Source organism: Vitis vinifera, chromosome 19 (assembly GCF_030704535.1).
Source record: "Vitis vinifera cultivar Pinot Noir 40024 chromosome 19, ASM3070453v1".
Lineage (NCBI taxonomy): Eukaryota > Viridiplantae > Streptophyta > Magnoliopsida > Vitales > Vitaceae > Vitis > Vitis vinifera.
Window position 1 is genome coordinate 12,868,387 of NC_081823.1, and position 18,460 is coordinate 12,886,846.

Consider the following 18,460-nt stretch of genomic DNA (forward strand, 5'->3'; position numbering starts at 1 on the left):
AGAAGGAGAGTTTTCTTTCTCTTGCACTATGTTGAGGTTGGCAAGCCTTGAGATTGAATCTTGGAGAATATCTAACTTTTGAGATAGATCATTTTGCATTTCATCCATCCTTTTATTCAAAGTACTCTCCACTCTATCAATTCTTTGATCGACTCGAGCATTGGTGGCTTCTTGCTTTTCAATAAAATCTCCCATGACCTTGCAAAGATTCACCATAGCTTGTTCAAGGTTTGAGGCTTGCTGTGGTGCTTGAGCAGGTTGCTGATACTGAGGTGGCTGTGGTTTCCAAGAGAAATTTGGATGGTCCCTCCAATTGGAATTGTAGGTGTTGCAATCACCAAACATTTCCCTCTCGGCTGGAATGGTAGGACACTCATCCACCAAGTGCTCATATGATAGACAAATGGCACAAGGCATAGCTTGCAATGATGACTGAGAGATGGCTTGCACTTGTTGCATATTCGTCATTTCTAGCTTTTCCAATCTCCTTTCCATAGCTGCAATCTCTGCCTTCATGTTCATACCATCATTCAAAATATACATCTCACCCTTAGCTTTAGGTTGAGATGTCATTCTTCCCATATCTCTAGCATTTGGTTCATTCCATCCTCTTGAGACTTCAGCCACATAACTCATGAAGTTCATGGCTTCCTCTGCTATGGTATTCAATATGGCATGCACAACTAGCAATTTATGAATTAAAAACAGAGAACACAAAAGAAAATAAAAGAAAAACAATTCAAAGAAAGAAAATTAAGGTAAACTAAAAACTAAATAAAAGGTATACTAAAATATGAACAATAAAGAAATAAAAAGAGTTAGTAAAAGGAAAAGAAAAGTCACCAAACTTGTGATGAAGATCACAAGTACTCTAGAAAGGTGATATCACTGTAAAGTGGCACCATCCCCGGCAACGGCGCCATTTGATTCGTCCCTAGCAGTGGAAGTGGCAATGGCACCATTTGATTCGAGGTTCGATCCCCGGCAACGGCGCCATTTGATTCGTCCCTAGCAGCGGAAGTGGCAATGGCACCATCTGATTCAGGGTTCGATCCCCGGCAACGGCGCCATTTGATTCGTGCCTAATTGGTGTCTCAGCTGATTCGTGTCCAGCTGGTGCTCCTTGATTGAGGGATTAATCAACAAAATTTATAACCTATTACACCATATACTAGGGTAGCAAAGACAAAGCTACTATAGCATAGTGGCTCTAGGATCGTTCACTAGGATGGGTTTTCACTTCACAAATGATGTTAATTCAAAGTTGAATTGGTGCCTTTTCATTTCAAGGTTAGCTTTAAAAGAAAACATAAAGATGCTTGAATGAAAAAAATTTGGTTTTAAACTAACCAAAAATAGTAACTGATTTTACTTATAAAGAAAAGTGTTTCTTGGAGTTCAGATCACTAGGCTCGTTCCTCATACAAAATGGAGAGTTCCGGTCACTTGTTTATTTTCCTCGCATTAGAGAATTAACATATAGTTCCTTCTCCAACCGGTGTTGTACAGATGCTTCCCATTAATGGGTTCAAACACTAAATCTCTCTCACTGATGCATCTTGCAATGGTTCATGCCTCTCACGAGCACTTACCATTCAAGATGATCTTTAACCTTGGATTTCCCTTCTCAAACTCGCAAGAGATAACTAATGGATGTCTCCTTGGAGTCCAAAAGCTTACCAAGTGTTGGCTATTCTAGAAAATCCTACCTACAAGTCACCTCCCAAAGGCTCGCAAGGGGTAAACTAGTGCATTTCCATGGTTGGAAATCACTTGCCTTACCAAGTGTTAGCCCAGGTGACTCTAAGGTGTTTTAAGTTAACTAAAAACATAGAAATCACTAACGGGTTACACTTTCTCTTCATTAAAAACTAAAACAACAAAACTTCCAAATTATGCATGTGGAAACTTACCCGGCTTTCCTCACTCCAAGAGACAAAAAGCTTAGCCTCTCATCCTCTGTGGAAAAATCCTCAGAGTTTGGTTGGCTAGAAAATGAAAATGAAAGAGAAGACAAGAATATATATCAAAAACAGAGCAAGTGCTCTGTTCGTTGATTCTATATATTGGATTACATTATATATCTGATTACATGCCCCTCTTACAGTGGATGCAAGAGAGTTTATATAGGAATGTTTTTCCAACCTTCCCAACTAAGAAATCTTATGGTTGGTGGATTACAAGGAGAGGAATGGAAATTTATACAAAAATATCTTAAGAAAAGATCTAAAAGAGTCGGTGGCAAATATCGGGAAGCATTAAGGACCATTTCGCAGGTGAAAATGGTGTCTGCGAGATTTCGCAGACACTCAAGAGGGCTGCGAAATATTTTCGCATCAACAAGCTGAACTCGCAGGGCTGCGAAATTGGCTTCCACCTTGAGGTTCTCAGAGTTCCAGCTTGTGGCATGTATCGGGTAGCTTCAGGAGGAATTCCATAGCACTGTACAAAAAGGCTACGAAATTCTCGCAACAAAAGGCTGATTTCGCAACACTTTGGAGTGATCTGCTTGCAATGGCTGTAACTCCTTCGTTTCAACTCCAAATCGTGCACCGTTTGAAGCATTGGATTCTTGACTTCCTGAGCTTTGAAATGTTATATAGAATATAGAAAATGGACTTCGGTAAGTGTTCCAAAAGTGCGCAAGAAGACTGTAGCTGGCTTTCCTCTGTTTTCTTCACTCTGTTTTCCTCTTCTCCTTGCTTCTCTCCTTGCATACTTTGAACGACTTTGGCAAAGGGCTATGGAGCTCCAAAGCTTGGTTATTCATGAATTTGAGCTCTTCATTGCTTTGCCATGGATTCCAAATAACTCTCCTCAATCTTGGATTGTTTTGGTAATCAAATTACTAACAAAAACACCAAAACTTACACAATTTGATTAGAAATGATTGCAAGGGTCCTTAACATGTTAATTGAGTTAAAAGGCAATAACTACTACTCAAAAGTGTTTAAAAGGATTAATTACAAGCTACAAAATAGCACTTTTTGAGTAGTAATCAGACGCCATAGACGAGTAAGAGTATTGAAATATTCAGTTAACGTAAGGTTTCCTTGACGCAAATCGTGGAGGATGCCTTCAATCTGGATGATTTCAGATGTGTTTTCCTTGTCTGAGAAAGTTTCTTTTGCAGTGTCCCAGATTTCTTTGGCAGTATCAAATGATAGAAAATTTTCACCAATATCAGTGGTCATAGAGTTGACTAGCCAGGACATGACCATATTATTTTCTGCTATCCACTTTTTGTAGGTTGATGCTGTGGTTTTTGGTGCCACCGAAGCTCCGGTGATGTAGTCATCTTTCTCCTTTCCCTGTATAAACATTAATATGGACTGAGACCATTGCAAATAATTTTGCTCATTCAGTTTATGGGCTGTGATTGGAAGATGAGAGGTTTCCATCTGATGAGAGGATGAAGACGATGAGATGATGATATCAGAAGTAGAGGATGATGAGTTGGTAGCCATTCCAAAGGCTGGACCGTATTTAGGCATAAACTAGAAGAATAGAATTGAGTAGGAAAAAAAAATACTGACTAAAGATGAAGACGATGAGACAGGATTAAACCTGCTCTGATACCATGAAGAATTTGAAGACAAACTATGGAGGAACACAGACTCAATTCATTCTGTGATTCTTTTTTTTTTTTTTTACAATGAAAGAAAGCATAAATAAATAGCCTACAGATATGAGATAATTCCGAAATGGTACACTATCACCGGACGGAATTTCCCTTACATGGAAAGTGTTACATGGAAAGTGAATAAACTACCTTGCTAGAATTACTCCTAAATCAATTATAATAAAGGATGTACATTACACTAATTCAGGGAAGTAAACAGAGGATGCTAAATATGGGGAGGAGCATGCACAGGCAGGAAGGCGACGTGGGCTTGATTTCCAACACTCCTCTCTCCATGGTGTCGCCGGTGGTGGGAGCTTCCTCTAAGGATGATATCCAGGCGGAGAGGCAAGCTATGAAGGAGATGAAGTCTTGGGCTTGAGAAGAAGCCCAACCCAAGCATGTTGATGGAGCCATGCCATCTCAAATAAGTGGGATGTGAGGGGAAATGATGCCTTGGGCTTGCCCATGGTGGGAATGGATTTGGGCTTAAGTTGAGGCACCAGGCCCAAGCTATGATGATGATGGTGCCTTGGGAAGAGAATGTGTGAAGAAGAACCCAGCATTTTGGACAAATCCCTCATCATTATCAAAATCTGAGCCAATCGCCATGAATCAATGGAAAAAAAATGCTTTAAATCAACAGCAAAGACATACCTTCTTGTCTACGTAGTCCGCCCAGAACCTGGCCTGAGCTCTCTGGTATGGGTCACTAGGCAAAAGCGGAGATTTATCGTGCCAAACCTCATCAATATACTGAACTATTATCAGAGACTCACAAATGGGCTTTCCATTGTGGATCAGAACCGGGATTTTCTTATGAACTGGATTCATCTCAAGAAGCAGAGGGCTCTTATTCCTAAGGTCCTCCTCTTTATATTCATACTTGAGGCCCTTCTCTGCCAGGGCAAGTCTGACCCTAATACCAAACATGCTAGGCCAAAAATCCAACAAGATAATCTCGTCTGTCATTGCTCCTACTGTGATCAAGTATTGATGAACAACCCAAGGGATATTGTCAAGTATTTATAGCAAATCTCAGAGAGTGAGTCAAAACCTTGGACATTTCTAGGAGGTGGTGATGGCGTGATGCTCATTCCTTATCTCAGCATACACTTTCCTTCCATATTATATCCTTATCTCGGTTTTCTTTCTCTCTCCAGAATTCCAAAATTTTAAGTTTTTCTATATTTTTTTATCAGTCTAGAATTTTTTTTTATCAAATCTCAGTTTAATGTATTCACTTTTTTTATTAAAAAAAATTAAAAATGTCAGTTGAGATATTCTTATATTTTTATCATTTGTACAAAAATAATTTAATTTTAAAATTAATATCATATTTAAATCCAAAAATATTATCAGATAGAAAGCAATTTAGCGTTTTTTTATATATATAATATCTGCATTCAAAAAAAAAAAATCAGCACATTTATTTATTTTTAAAAACTTATTAAATTTTAATTTTACTAGTAAATAATAGAAATTAAAATAATGAACTTGTGCCATAAGTTTGTGAGAGAAGTAAACTTTGGTTATGGAGCATCCAATGCTCTGGTTGCTTCCACGAGAGGTCATTGCTGTCGTCAGCCCTGGTCAACTAAGTACACTTGTCCACTCCATGAAATATATTTATGTTATTTTTTATTTTAAATTTTTGGTAGGAGAACTCTTCGCTATGAGAAAAAAACACACTCTCAAATGTGGGAGATTGTCATAAAAAAAAAATTAATAATAAATAATAATAAATACGGGGTGATCTCACCACTTACATATCTCCTCCGTCATAAAACCAGAATCATTGAATATGGTTCTAGTTTACTATGGTTCTAGCTTTATGGCTTGATTAAAATTTACAATTTTTTGTTTGTATTAAAATAAAATAGATATATATTTTTTCATAAAAAAATCATATTAAATATTTTATTTTAATTTTAAAATATTTTTATAGTTCTTTGCTCTTAATAGATAAAGACAAAAGATTTATACTCTATTTAGTAATTATTTTTTGAAATAATTTTCTGTTTTTGAAAACCAAAAAAGAAAAAAAAAAAACAAGAAAACAAGAAAACAAATTTGACAATTTTAAAAAAAAAAAATTGATCTTAAAAGCAAAAATATGGTATTTTTGAAAACATATTTTATTGGTTTTCACTTGATTTTTTTATGGTTATTTAAAAAGTAAACATGCAACATAAAGAGTGATTAAAAATAAAACATTACACATAAAATTTATTATTAAAATATATTTAAAAATATAGAAAACAACTTAAAAATATTTCTATTCCAAAACAAATTTTTTGTCTATAAAATATCAAAAAAGAAATTTCAAAAACTATTTTTAAAAATTTATTTTTCAGAATTGTTTTAAAAATAAGTACACCATATATATATATATATATATATATATATATTATGTATGTGACTCATTTGCTCTAATTGGACATGATCTTCCATTTTTGTAGGCCTAGGCTGACATAAAGGGCTTTCACTTTTTTTATGGGCTTGAGGCTTTCACATATCCCATTCTACATCCTAGAACCCTACGTACATCAATTGAAAAAATAGATACGTCGTATTAAAAAATAAGCACATCTTAAAAAATAAGTACATCTATACTTGACTCATTTGTCCTATTTTGGACATGAGCTTTCATTTTTATAACTGACTCATTTGGCCAATTTTTTGAGGTCTTTGCATATCCCATTTTGCATAGAAGAACTTTGGGTATATCCTTCAGAAAAAATAAATACATCATATTGTAAAAATAAGTACATTCCCTTAAAAAATAATTGGTACATATTATTTTCATTGTATAGGTGACTTGTTTGGCTTATTCTTGTTTGGCATGTCTTATCCAACTTGTTTTAATACTTGTTTATGTGACATGAAACGATGGAATGGACTAGAATCTCCCCTGTGACATTTAGTCAACTTCAAATATCTTAGTAACTCTAGTTAGAATTGTTGATTAGGTCATCTATTTGAACTTTTATGCACCCTAATATCTTGTGAAACACCCTCTAGGCTCTATTATATGGTAGATAGCTTTAGAAAATGTCCCTTTTCTTTTTCATATGTAAATTTTTGTCCTCATCTGGAACCTCCTACAAACCCTTTCCAATCCTTTACCACTTGGGCAAGCCTCAAGTGGTACCATTAAAGTGATAAGCTTTAGAAGATGTTCTTATCACTCTTTACTTCAATTTTTCCTAGGTTTTTGCCATATCTAAGGATGAAGCAACCAAAATCCCTAAAACTTTTAAAATTAGCTAGGCTTCTTTTATTGTAAAGAGTTTGAGTAGCATCAATTTTATAGTAAATCTATTAATTATGTAATAAGTTGTATTAACTTCCTCTACTCAAAACTGTTAAACTAAGCCATTTCCATTAAGCATCTGGATGCCATATGTTGAAGAGTTATACTTTCTCTTTGTAAATCTATTTTGTTATTAGTTTCTTGTAGGTTTTTAAAGGCATATGTACATTAGAAGTTACTCATTCATTCAATCCGTCCATCTCCAAAGAACATGATGCTTCCTTCATATTCAAGAAGGCTTGTAAATTTTGTTTCATCACTGTGTTAAGCAACTATGATAAATAAATAAATAAAAAACAGTATGAGTTTTCTTCTATTACCCAAATTCTATGAAATTATTTAGAAGCTCTTTTTGGGGTAATTCAATTTTCTGCTTTGTTCAAGGGGCTTTTTATTTTCTTTCATTTTATTTTGAAAATCATTAGGTTTTCTTTTCTTGATTCCCTTTTCCACTGTCCTGTTAATCTGCATTGATATTATTTATCTTAATTAAATTAGCATCACAAAAAATACTTTTATTTACGTACGATCTTTATTAGAGAATATGATATATATTATGAGTCCAAATCTTAATGATACAAGCTTTTAGAAAAATTGGTTTTGTCAATAAGATATTAAAATGTCATTTAGTGAAAGATCATGAGTTTGAATATGTTTATTTCTCTAATTAAGCTTTTAATTTTTTTTTTAATATATAGGTTTATGAGTTTGTTTTAATACTTGTTTATGTGACATGAAACGATGGAATGGTAGTTAAAAACTCTTTTATTTCTTTAATACAAGAACACAGCTCAGCAAACCCACCAACCCTCAGAAAGGGATTTCAACCGGAAAGATTAACGATACAATTTCAAAGAAAAAACTTAAGCAAACAGCCAAACACTCATATATATTATCTAATATTAACTAAACAACACTACTCAATAGCCCATGATGTTTCCCTTTTACTCTATACCAAGCTTCTTTCTTATCCTCACAACAAATCCATGTGCCCCTTCTACTCTATACCAAACCTCTTTCTCATCCCCATGATAAAGCCATGGACCTTGTGTGGGTCTTCCAGAGAAGACGACACGCTCTCCTTTTCCATGCACCTCTTGGTCCAAGCTACCAACTTGGGGCACTCCGCCTCTATGCTGAAGTTGCCAAAGGTCTCGTATGCATAAAACCAGCAAGAGAAGGTCACCAGGGCCACATCCACAAACCCAATTTTTTCACCCCCGAAGTAAGGCTTCTCTCCAAGCTCTCCTTCCAAAAGCTTGAGGCACTCTATGAATTCCTTCTTGCCTGTTTCCTGCTCTTCTCCTTTGGTTGACCATATCTTCCCTCCAAGTTCATAGAGCTGTGGAAAACAATAAAGTCAAAGAGAGAAAAGGGTTATTTTTTTGGAGCATTTCATCAAGTTTCAACTTTCCGTATAGTTGGACAAGTTTATTAAGGACCCTTCAGCATAGAAATCTCATATGCTAGGAACAAATTAAATGAAGGGCCGGTGGAAGAAAAATATCAGAAGGGAATGTGTGAAGAAGGAGAAACCCAGCATTTTGGACAAATCCCTCACCATTATCAAACCAAAAAAAAAAAAACAAAAAACAAAAAACAAAAAAACAAAAGAAAATGCTTTAAATCAACAGCAAAGACATACCTTCTTGTCTACGTAGTCCGCCCAGAACCTGGCCTGAGCTCTCTGGTATGGGTCACTAGGCAACAATGGAGATTTATCCTTCCAAACCTCATCAATATACTGAACTATTATCAGAGACTCACAAATGGGCTTTCCATTGTGGATCAGAACCGGGATTTTCTTATGAACTGGGTTCATCTCAAGCAGCAGAGGGCTCTTGTTCCTCAAGTCCTCCTGTCTATATTCATACTTGAGGCCCTTCTCTGCCAGGGCAAGTCTGACCCTCATACCAAACATGCTAGGCCAGAAATCCAACAAGATAATCTCGTCTGCCATTGCTACTACTGTGATCGATAAGATTCAAACTCAGTTATTCAAGTATTGATGAACAACACAAGGGAAATTGTCAGGTATTTATAGCAAATCCCAGGGAGTGGGTTAAAACCTTGGAACTTCTAGGAGGTGGTGGTGCTCATTGCTTATCTCAGCATTCATTTTCCTTCCATATTATGTTCTCATCTCAGTTTCGTTTCTCACTCCAGAATTCCCATATGTATTTTTTTATTAAATATAATGCTTCCAGAGAGGTCATTGCTTTGATCATTCCACGTCGTTGCTGTCGTCAGCCCAAGTCCATTAAGTACACTGGTCCATTCTTGCATCCTTTTGGGCGGACAAGTCAAACTATTTTAAACTTTGTGTTTATTATAACTCCTTAAAATTTCTGTGATGTTTGTATTTTTATCTAAGCTCTAAACTTGTTTTTAAATTCCAAATCTACTTTATTTTTACGTATGAAAAATATCTATAAAATTAATTATTTTATTTCTTTTTAAATTAATTTGCAATCTAATATATTTTTTTAAACATTTAATTATTATAATTTATCAACATAATAAAATTTTTATAACAATTAATTATATAATCAATAAAAAAAATAGTAATAGGATAGTAAGTACAATTTCTAATTATATGTTTAAAAAATTTTTAAACATCTTGAAAGTTGTGTGGTTTGATGACAGTCAAATACTTGTAAGTGTTTGTATAATATTAATAAGCAGTTGATATGGCTTAATTTTCTTACATCATTATATTATAGCTTCCTATTAGCGCTAGTATCAACTAAATACTACAGATTTGGTAGGTTGATTCCTTCTATATGCTCAAATGCATGAAGTGCATGCATGTTTAATCTTATGCAAAGATTTGATGAAAGTTAAATGATTTTTCATGTGCATACTGATATGCTCGATTCATATCAATGATGCATGCTTGCTTTTATATATTTTTTTCAATCTTTTTACTATGTCATTCCAAATGAATCCACCCCTGGTCAATTCGCATTAAAGGGAATGAAATTGTGGTACAAAGGGAGTGAGAATTGATGAAAAGGGAAGCAAAAGAATAGACTGTTCAGGGGAGATACACAGGAAGGGGGAGCATCTTTTGGACCTGGTTGTTGCAGAAACCATCAGATTGAGGTATCTATAACATGCAACAGTATCAGTTTTCAATTAGTTCACATTATTCAAGTTCCATATGCTTCATTAAACACTAAATGATCACCATTTAACCAGTAGTTGAATTTCCAAAGGCCAATTCCATTTCCTAAAAATCATGCCAAAATGCATTCTGTTCACAATTGAAGAAGAAAATGTTCAAACAGATTTGATGGCTAATGGCCTATAGTAACAATTCTAAAGCATACAAATTAGTACCCACTTCTAAGTTTCAATTAAGAACCTGGAATCTTGTTTGACCTAAACTTCACCACCACATCCAGGCAGCTTGCTTGGGCTGAGATTTGGTGCAGGGATGGGAGCCGAAGTGCTCCTGGAGATGCATCTGCATAGACTGTCTTATTTAGCTGTGAATTTGTAATATGTAACTCTACTGGCAGCAAAGATAAACAATAATGATGATGATAACAATGATATAAGGAAAAGGGTTCAAACTTCAACTCCCCCTCCAAACACTAATCCCATAAATATTACTATACTCAGATGGTTACAACTTATTTTCGACACAATAACAAAATTAACTGAAATAAAATTATTCTGGGACATATTCCTAAATAATAGAAAACGTTTACTTCTAGACTTCTTAGTTGAAAGCAATACAAAAACCCAAAAACAACAAATCAATCTTTCATGTTCTTAACAGTTACTGTTCAAACACTTTTTGTGATCAATAAAATAACAAAAAACAAACAAAAAACAAATATGGAAAATAAAATAACTGATTCTACATCTCCACTGGTTTTAGCTACTAGTCAAACACCTTCTGGACTTGGTTCTGGTTGACATTGGCATGTTCCATTGAGAAAACAGAGTCAGGAACCAGGAATTTTAATGCTTACATCTTCTCAATTATAAAACATGGTGAGTGAATGAAAGTGATGTGTCCTGGGCTTGTTCTGAGGGGTAGATGGTTTGTGATTATCACACAGGGACCTTGTTTTAAATTTGTGACTTAGAGTTTGGTTATTTGCTAATATTTACTTGTGGGGTTGAAGCAAGGAGAAGGTTTGTGCAAAAATAGGATTATCTTCAGTGATTTTTATGGGGCTCCATACTAATGGATGGACCTTTTAATGGACACCTGCACATGTTCTTTGTTTCAAGATTGTCAATGAGAGCTAGCACATACATCATGAATATTTAGCATGGACAAGGTATCCCTATAGTAGTAAAGAGCATACAATCAATGCTTGAAATGTCCAGATCACGTGCCTAAAAGGATGGGGCTTACTTGTTGAATAGGCAGAACTACAAAAAATCATGGTCTGATAAAGAGTTAAGACTGAATTCATGATAGTTGACACTGTTAACGAAAGCAATATTTCTAGCAGTCATTGATCAGTCATGACAGTAAAGATTGCACTAATAAACTCACACATTGTTTACAAGGGAACACCTACCTGGGGACATACCACTTGGAGAGATAAAACAGCTAGAGTATGAAATTTAAACCACACAAATCCCAAGGTAACATTTTTTTGACAAACCATATGTATTTTTAAACAAGGAAAAAGGCAAAATATTCTACAAAATTTCCTGCACAAACAATGGGAAGGGGGCTCCAAAATGAGTCAAAAAGATGGTTTTAATTTCACCATACACACATAAAGCAGTTTGTACTTGGCTTGATACTCAACCTATAAAATAAGATATATTTTTTTTAGTCTTCTCTTTTGGAGAATATTAAAAATAGACAGAAAGATTCAGATGAATTAGATGTCTTCTGCTCCAAGCGTCCAACTATCTTGGACTTGTTCAACTCTGGATTCTGTTTCTTTTATGGAACTCGGTTTCCTCAGAAAGAGGACACTGGGAAAAGACAAGCAATTAAGAAATGCAGTATATATCAGAAAATATCCAAAGGCAACTGATATTATATTGTTGTTTTTCAGTAAATATCATTTGTCAACCAAGAAATGCACCATCAGTGTAGTGCTACCAGTGCAACCAAGAGGACTGAACTGACACTTAGATAAGATTATCGGATTAAATCAAAGAATAAGCCTATATTAAGGTTAAGCAAAACCATATCCAAAATGAGATTTCAAAATTTTATTCCAAGGGCAGATCGTACAACCGTTCTACTTCCAGAAACACAAACTAAAAGAACATTATAGAATTCAGCATATATGTGGAATTCAAAATCAAATCCAACTTCTTATAATAAAATAAAATCAGCTATTGAACATAAAAATTTGCAACAGAACATTATACCATAATAATATCAGAAACCAAATATTATCTTTGTTGGCCTTCAACAATTTGAAACTTTTCCCCATTCTTATTTGCATGATTTCTAAAACCCACAATGATTGGTTTTATTTTGAATGTATTTTACTTAGTTTTAAAGCTGAAGGTATGTTTTATTCATCATTGGTGTGTTTAAGTGCAAGTGAAGTTCCAAGTTGGTCACTTGTCTTCTTCATCTTCAATATTTGCTTTACAGCATCTTATTAGTTTCATCCTCACCTCTTGCTACCAGAGATGAAAAATAAGATACAAAGGCATGCCTTACCTCTTGCCTTCAAAATTACTCATGTCTCTGTTCCCTCAGGAAGAGCCACCATCATCTCAATCTCTCGTCCAGGCCATGCCTATGAAAAAATGTGAAACTGTAAAAAGAATTCCATAAGATGAATTTTTAAGGCACAAAATTTGGAGCTGTTAGTGTAAAGAATCTAACCATTGTCACAAACATGGAATAATTCATTCAATCAAACACCAGCTTCAACAACTATGCATACCTTAGAGTGTAACTACTGAAAACGGAATGGTAAAATTAAAATTTCTGCCCAAACAAAACTAGGGGAAAGAGTAATAAAAACCAGTTCAAACTTCCATGACAAACATATTGAAGAACAACTAATAGATCAATTTCATAATTCTTTGATCAATTTGAGCATTAAGAATCAGGAGCAACTTAACAATATGAAAAGGTCATAACACACTCAGTTACAAATAACACCCAGATAGAATTTTGGAAAACCAAATACAATATGTAAAAAAGGTTAGATCAAATGTCTGCAATAGCTGGACATCAAATCATACAAAGATTTAGATCAGATATTTGGATCATTGCAGGTAGCACAATTCCGACTGGCCCCGTTGCAATGAGAGCAATGTACAATTATCTGTTCTCTAAATTTGGCCTGATTCGTTGCCGTCGAGGTCTTCCAAGACAACGTTTTGTAACAGGAGGATCAAGAGAAACATGCACATAACCATTTGGATCATGCACATTTCCATTTGAATGAACTGTTGGCAGATTCTGAAACTCAAGTGGATGCAAAGTGCCAGAATAAACCATTTCCTGCTTGAACAAATGATACCAATCATCAACAAATTCATAAATATCTTGGTTCATCTTCTGTATCATTGCGCATGCATGCTCACATGGGATGCCCGACATCTGCCAAGCCAAACAAGTGCAAGTATGCTGCCTCAAGTCAACACTTATCTTTGCCTTCCCATCTGAAAATGTTTCGCTTTTGGCAATGTTATGCAAGAGTTTATCCTCAGTTTTTGGGCCAATGGATCTTTCCCAACTCTGCATTGTGGTTTTATGCTCAACTAACAAAGAGGCTAGCATATCCATGTGCTTCTCAATGAAACTAAATATTGTGTGATGTTGTTCTTCTTTGACCCAAGCACTAAATGACCCAAAGATATTAGTATTCATTTTGTCCCAACGCTTTTTAGGGAACTTTGACATCGCCCAGTGTTCAGGATTGTTATCTTCAACCCATTTGGCCAAGTTAGCATCAAATCTCCTTAAGTTCTCCATTGCACTGTTGTAACCAATTTCTAACCTTGCATATGCAACAGCATCAAGTAGTTTAAGAGCGTTATCTTTACCTTCCCTTCCCATCATCAACTGGTGGCTAAAGTCCTCCTTTAGATGACAATAACAATATGCATGGTTTTCAACTCCAAAAACCTCTGCAACACTACGAATAATCGCATGATGCCTTCCAGAAATGATGACCACCTCCATTTCACCAACTAACTGCTTTAGCCTCTGTAAGAACCAAAACCAGTTATAATAATTTTCCGAACTCACAATGGCATATGCTAATGGAAACATGTCATCATCAGCATCATATGCCAAGGCTGAAAACAAAGCACCTTTGTGTGGCCCACTCAAGTTGGATGAGTTAATGGATATGATAGGTCGGCATCCCATTAAAAACCCATGCACAAAATCCATGTGCAATGAACAATTGCATGAAATTACCTTCGTCTGAGGAAGTCCATTCAGCAATTGTCCCAGAATTAGTTTCCATTAACTGCTTACATAACCAGGGCAGCAACTTATATGAATTGTGTAGAAGACCAAATATTCTCTCCTTCGCCTTCTCTTTACATTTCCAAGCTTGATTGTAGGTCAATTTCACTCCATGCTGCCTTTCAAAATCTTCACAGATTTGACGGGGCAGGTAATCAGGGTTAGCCCTTATCATATCATCAATTAGAAGAGCCGCTTTATTTGGTCGTAATGCAGGCACTGATGAAGACTCCTCCTGTGCAGAATGATTATGTTAGTTTTCAAATGTGTGCACTCTCACAATTTTGGTAGCCCCAACACCACGAGCAGTTATCTTCCAAGGACATCCACCAGCTGTGCAACATGCAGTCATGTGCTTTAAAGAATTCCTCTTGAACTTGTAGTTGAATCGTCCAGCTAAGGAGGTAAGGTATAGTGCATTCCGGAATTCATCAGCATTTGTAAAAATTTCCCACTACCTGATATAGCCTTTCCAAGAGTACTTGAAACTGGAGGAATTGCTTCTAACTCTATGCATCTTGATGCAACTTCATGTCTCTGAATGATGTTATCATCATTTACACCTTGAGATGATGATGATGGCGATGAAAAATGATTGTTGTCCACATTAACACTGCACGATTAACATATTCATGTAAAGTTAGAATAAAAAAGGAGGATAAAATTTAATCATGCTGATAAGCAAGATAATATGCAGGTGTGACTTACAAAGTGCTTTGTTCATCTATTACTCCTTGCTTTACTCCTCCATTATGAGCTTCAAATGCATAGACTCTTGAGAAACCGTCATTGAAGAGGACCATGCTATATATGTCATCATCATCATCCAATGGCTGGAGTAAAGATTTATCAAACTTCAAGGTGCACTTAAATGACAGACTAGATGGGTCAATTTGGACTTTCTTACTTGCTTTAAAAACAAATTCAGCATGTGAGATTCCTTGATTAATACATATGCCATTAGTACATCCACCTTTATAATTGATGGACCCATTGTCAGCCTTTATGATCTCCCCTCCAAAATAAAGATAGCAATATATTGATATTACTTTCCATTTACCTACTATAAAATAATGCAACCAATCCATTAGTATGTGCTATACTTGTTCAAGCCTTCAAGGTAAAAACTACACTTAATTTTGGTTCCAACGGTGAAAACTAAGTTCAAATCATGTATATAAGAAGGTTTAAAACAACACAACATCCCAAAAAGTCTAATATATGATAACACTACACCCCATAATTTATACCTTGTGCCTTTTTAGGAACTAAAGTTCCCTAGAATTGAGGTAAGACGGTACGAAAATCAATTGGAAATGAAAGCAAAGAGATAGCATAGAATTTAAGAGTAGCATAAATCATAAGTAAATATTATTTATAATTTTGTTTTTTTTTCGATAACTGAGGAACCTTCTATGGCCAAGCCCTTAAGACTCTCCATGGGGACCCAAACCTTGGGGTGTTGACCACACTCTAACAACCAGCACCAAGTAAATCAAGGTATCATCAGTAGCAAGATTCAGGGACCACACCTCCCAACATTCGCCCTGACCAACTGGGCTACTCTGGCAGACTAAATATTATTCATAATTTAAAAAGGAAAAAAGAATCCGAAAGAGAAAACAGTACAAAGTGCCTATTCTGATTTGAAGCAGAGAAAAAAAATGGAAGTTTGACCTTTTTGTTTTCTTAAGATGTATAATAGCGGTTTGACTTCTAATTCAAAAGTGTTACAATAGTTAAGAAAGCCTTAAAATTGCTAATTGAAGTAGGTTCATTATTGTTATTCATTTCAATACAAACAAAAGGTGGTTAAAGGGATATTGTAACCAAGTTTTGAACAAGATAAGAACAAAAGTAAAATTGTCATTCTGAAACCAGCCTAGTTTCAACACAGCCATATTCCTGCTCTGGTTCACTCTAATAAATAAAATTTCTTGTACAATGGAACCACATCTCATGAGCTAGGGAACATCTGGTTTGAAGGAAAGAGCTGCAAATGCTACTTGGTCATAGCTCTATTTTAACTAGGTATCCCTATTTTTGACTAATATAAGGGATAAAGTAAAAGAGCATGCACATGTGGACAAGCGCACACACACAGAGACAGAAATTTATAGGAAACTGCATCAATTCTACTAGATTATTCATATTTGAAGAAGGGGAATGAAGTGTGGTACCAAAGCAATTCAATATGTAAAAGTTTCACATATTTCAATCACAAAAATATTTCTACTTCAATGCAATTTTTAAGATGCTAATAAACTTTCAGAAACCTTAGCAAGTAATTTGCCAGGCCAAAAGAAGTAATGAATTGCATTTACATCCATATAATAACAAAACATCTAAAAATCAAAGCAACATCCTATCTCCATACAAACTCATCCAGCTTGTAATAGCAATGACGAAGGAAGTTAAAGGAATTAAATCAAATTTATTAATTCCGTTGAGAACATATAACAAATGCATGAGAGAGAGAGAGAGAGTAAAAAAACTTATTTAATAAATGAAACTTTTTAAGGCCATTATTTATTTTTCCCTGAGTAAACAAAAATTTAGTAGCATAAATCATGGACGGATGCATATGTATCTATGTGTATACAACCATCAACTAATATTTATCACTTATCAGCACAAACAATAAAAATCTAGAACCATGATTCATACACTCAAAACCCCAAATCTGCAGGGGAAAATGATAGCAAAGCCTGCCAACTTTGTCTCCGGATGAAACTCCTGATAGATTGCAACTTTTAGCATACATCTGTATGAAGGCCCAAAAGAAATAATATAAAATCGAGTCCATCGATAAGGTAACATGTCACATATGAATCAATCCCTTGAAAGTTATACATGGGACAAATTTCAAAATTCATTCATTTCTTGTAGCTACAATTTGAACAAAAACTCGGGTTTCATCTACTTGATTCAGTAAATACAACAATATTTATATCTCACATGGGTCAATGCAGTTTAAAACATATTTCTTAACCATTAAATTGCTTTGGGGTTCTGTTATACATACTTCAACAAAACTTTGTCTTAAAAAATTTCTAACTCGTACTTTGTACACAGAATATATGGTTACTTCATTCTTTATATAGCCAAGAAGTATTGTAGACAAACTATAGCAGATACAGCATTATTTTTATGCAATTAACTAGATACAATAATTTATATTAAGCAGAAAGCCATGGTCACCAAAAAGAGGGGACCAAAGAAAGAATTAGGTCTCTAAAATTACAGGCGAAATTGCATAAAACTTAATGAAGTTCCTGAAAGGACGAAATCGTGGCGAAATTGTTACTGTGATAAATCACATAAATTAGGAAATCAAACACCTCACAGGAACAACAAATCTACCAAAAAGAGCAGAGCCAAATAGTGAAATTGATAATCTTTATCATTCATTTTTTCAGTAGAATTGAAGCTCTCACTACAAAATTTTCCCTGAAGTTTGATGGAATTAAAGTCCCTGAAACTGGCAACATTTTAGCAAATGAAGCCTCCTCACGAAGACAAAATGCACAACGAGGGTGTCTTTGAACTCGAAACAAATTGAAGGCTAAAAAGAACATAAAAAATTACAGGGCCCTTCAAAATCATTAAAAAAAAATTATATTAAAATAGAATCCAGTCCACAGCTGATAATGTACGATATTGGGCTGTTTGGATGGTGAGAAGGTTAAATAAATAGGTGTTGGAACATTTACCTATAAGAGAAAGAAAATGGGTAAACTTGGGTGACGGGCCTAGAGCCTCCTTTCATTCATGGTGTTTGAGTTAAGAAATTTCTGAGGACTGTCGGAGATTTTCCGAAATTTTCCCGCCTTTAGGGTTCTGCTTTACATGCAGGAGAGGTGAGAGGGTGCACGGATGTCTAGTGTGGTGCAAAATCCAGCAGCACTATGCGTGTGTTGCGTTTTTGCTAATTAATATAATTATTTTTTATTCAATATTCATAAAAAGTAATAAAGGAAAAAAATATCAATCCAAAACTACCCTACTCGCTCTTATTTTAACCCAAAGTTTGAAATCCAACAAAATTGATGTCAAAGTATAATTTGAATACAAAAGTCATTTTTACTAAAAT

General features: G+C 35.0%; 3 protein-coding genes across 5 annotated transcripts; all 3 read right to left on the reverse strand.

Annotated features, from left to right (window-relative positions):
• Positions 1–4,204: 4,204 nt before the first annotated feature.
• LOC104877688 (probable glutathione S-transferase) lies at positions 4,205–4,594 on the reverse strand. Its single transcript, XM_019217041.2, has one exon. It carries the CDS (start codon positions 4,592–4,594, stop codon positions 4,262–4,264), a length of 333 nt encoding a protein of 110 aa, XP_019072586.2. The 3' UTR covers positions 4,205–4,261.
• Positions 4,595–7,685: 3,091 nt separating this feature from the next.
• LOC100853047 (probable glutathione S-transferase parC) lies at positions 7,686–8,950 on the reverse strand. The gene is made up of 2 exons (XM_003634699.4): positions 8,584–8,950; positions 7,686–8,280 (listed from the first exon to the last, which is right to left on the reverse strand). Exons 1-2 carry the CDS (start codon positions 8,896–8,898, stop codon positions 7,936–7,938), a joined length of 660 nt encoding a protein of 219 aa, XP_003634747.1. The 5' UTR covers positions 8,899–8,950; the 3' UTR covers positions 7,686–7,935.
• A 1,192-nt stretch (positions 8,951–10,142) lies between these two features.
• Positions 10,143–18,258, reverse strand: LOC104877651 (uncharacterized). 3 transcript variants are annotated; one of them, XM_059735298.1, is made up of 4 exons: positions 18,081–18,258; positions 15,076–15,430; positions 12,598–14,980; positions 10,143–11,891 (listed from the first exon to the last, which is right to left on the reverse strand). In XM_059735298.1, exon 3 carries the CDS (start codon positions 14,287–14,289, stop codon positions 13,210–13,212), a length of 1,080 nt encoding a protein of 359 aa, XP_059591281.1. In that variant the 5' UTR covers positions 14,290–14,980; positions 15,076–15,430; positions 18,081–18,258; the 3' UTR covers positions 10,143–11,891; positions 12,598–13,209. The 3 variants fall into 3 exon arrangements, with proteins under 3 accessions (XP_059591281.1, XP_059591279.1, XP_059591280.1); XM_059735296.1 differs by having other exon boundaries at positions 10,143–10,407; positions 15,076–18,258; XM_059735297.1 differs by having other exon boundaries at positions 15,076–18,258.
• Positions 18,259–18,460: the final 202 nt, after the last annotated feature.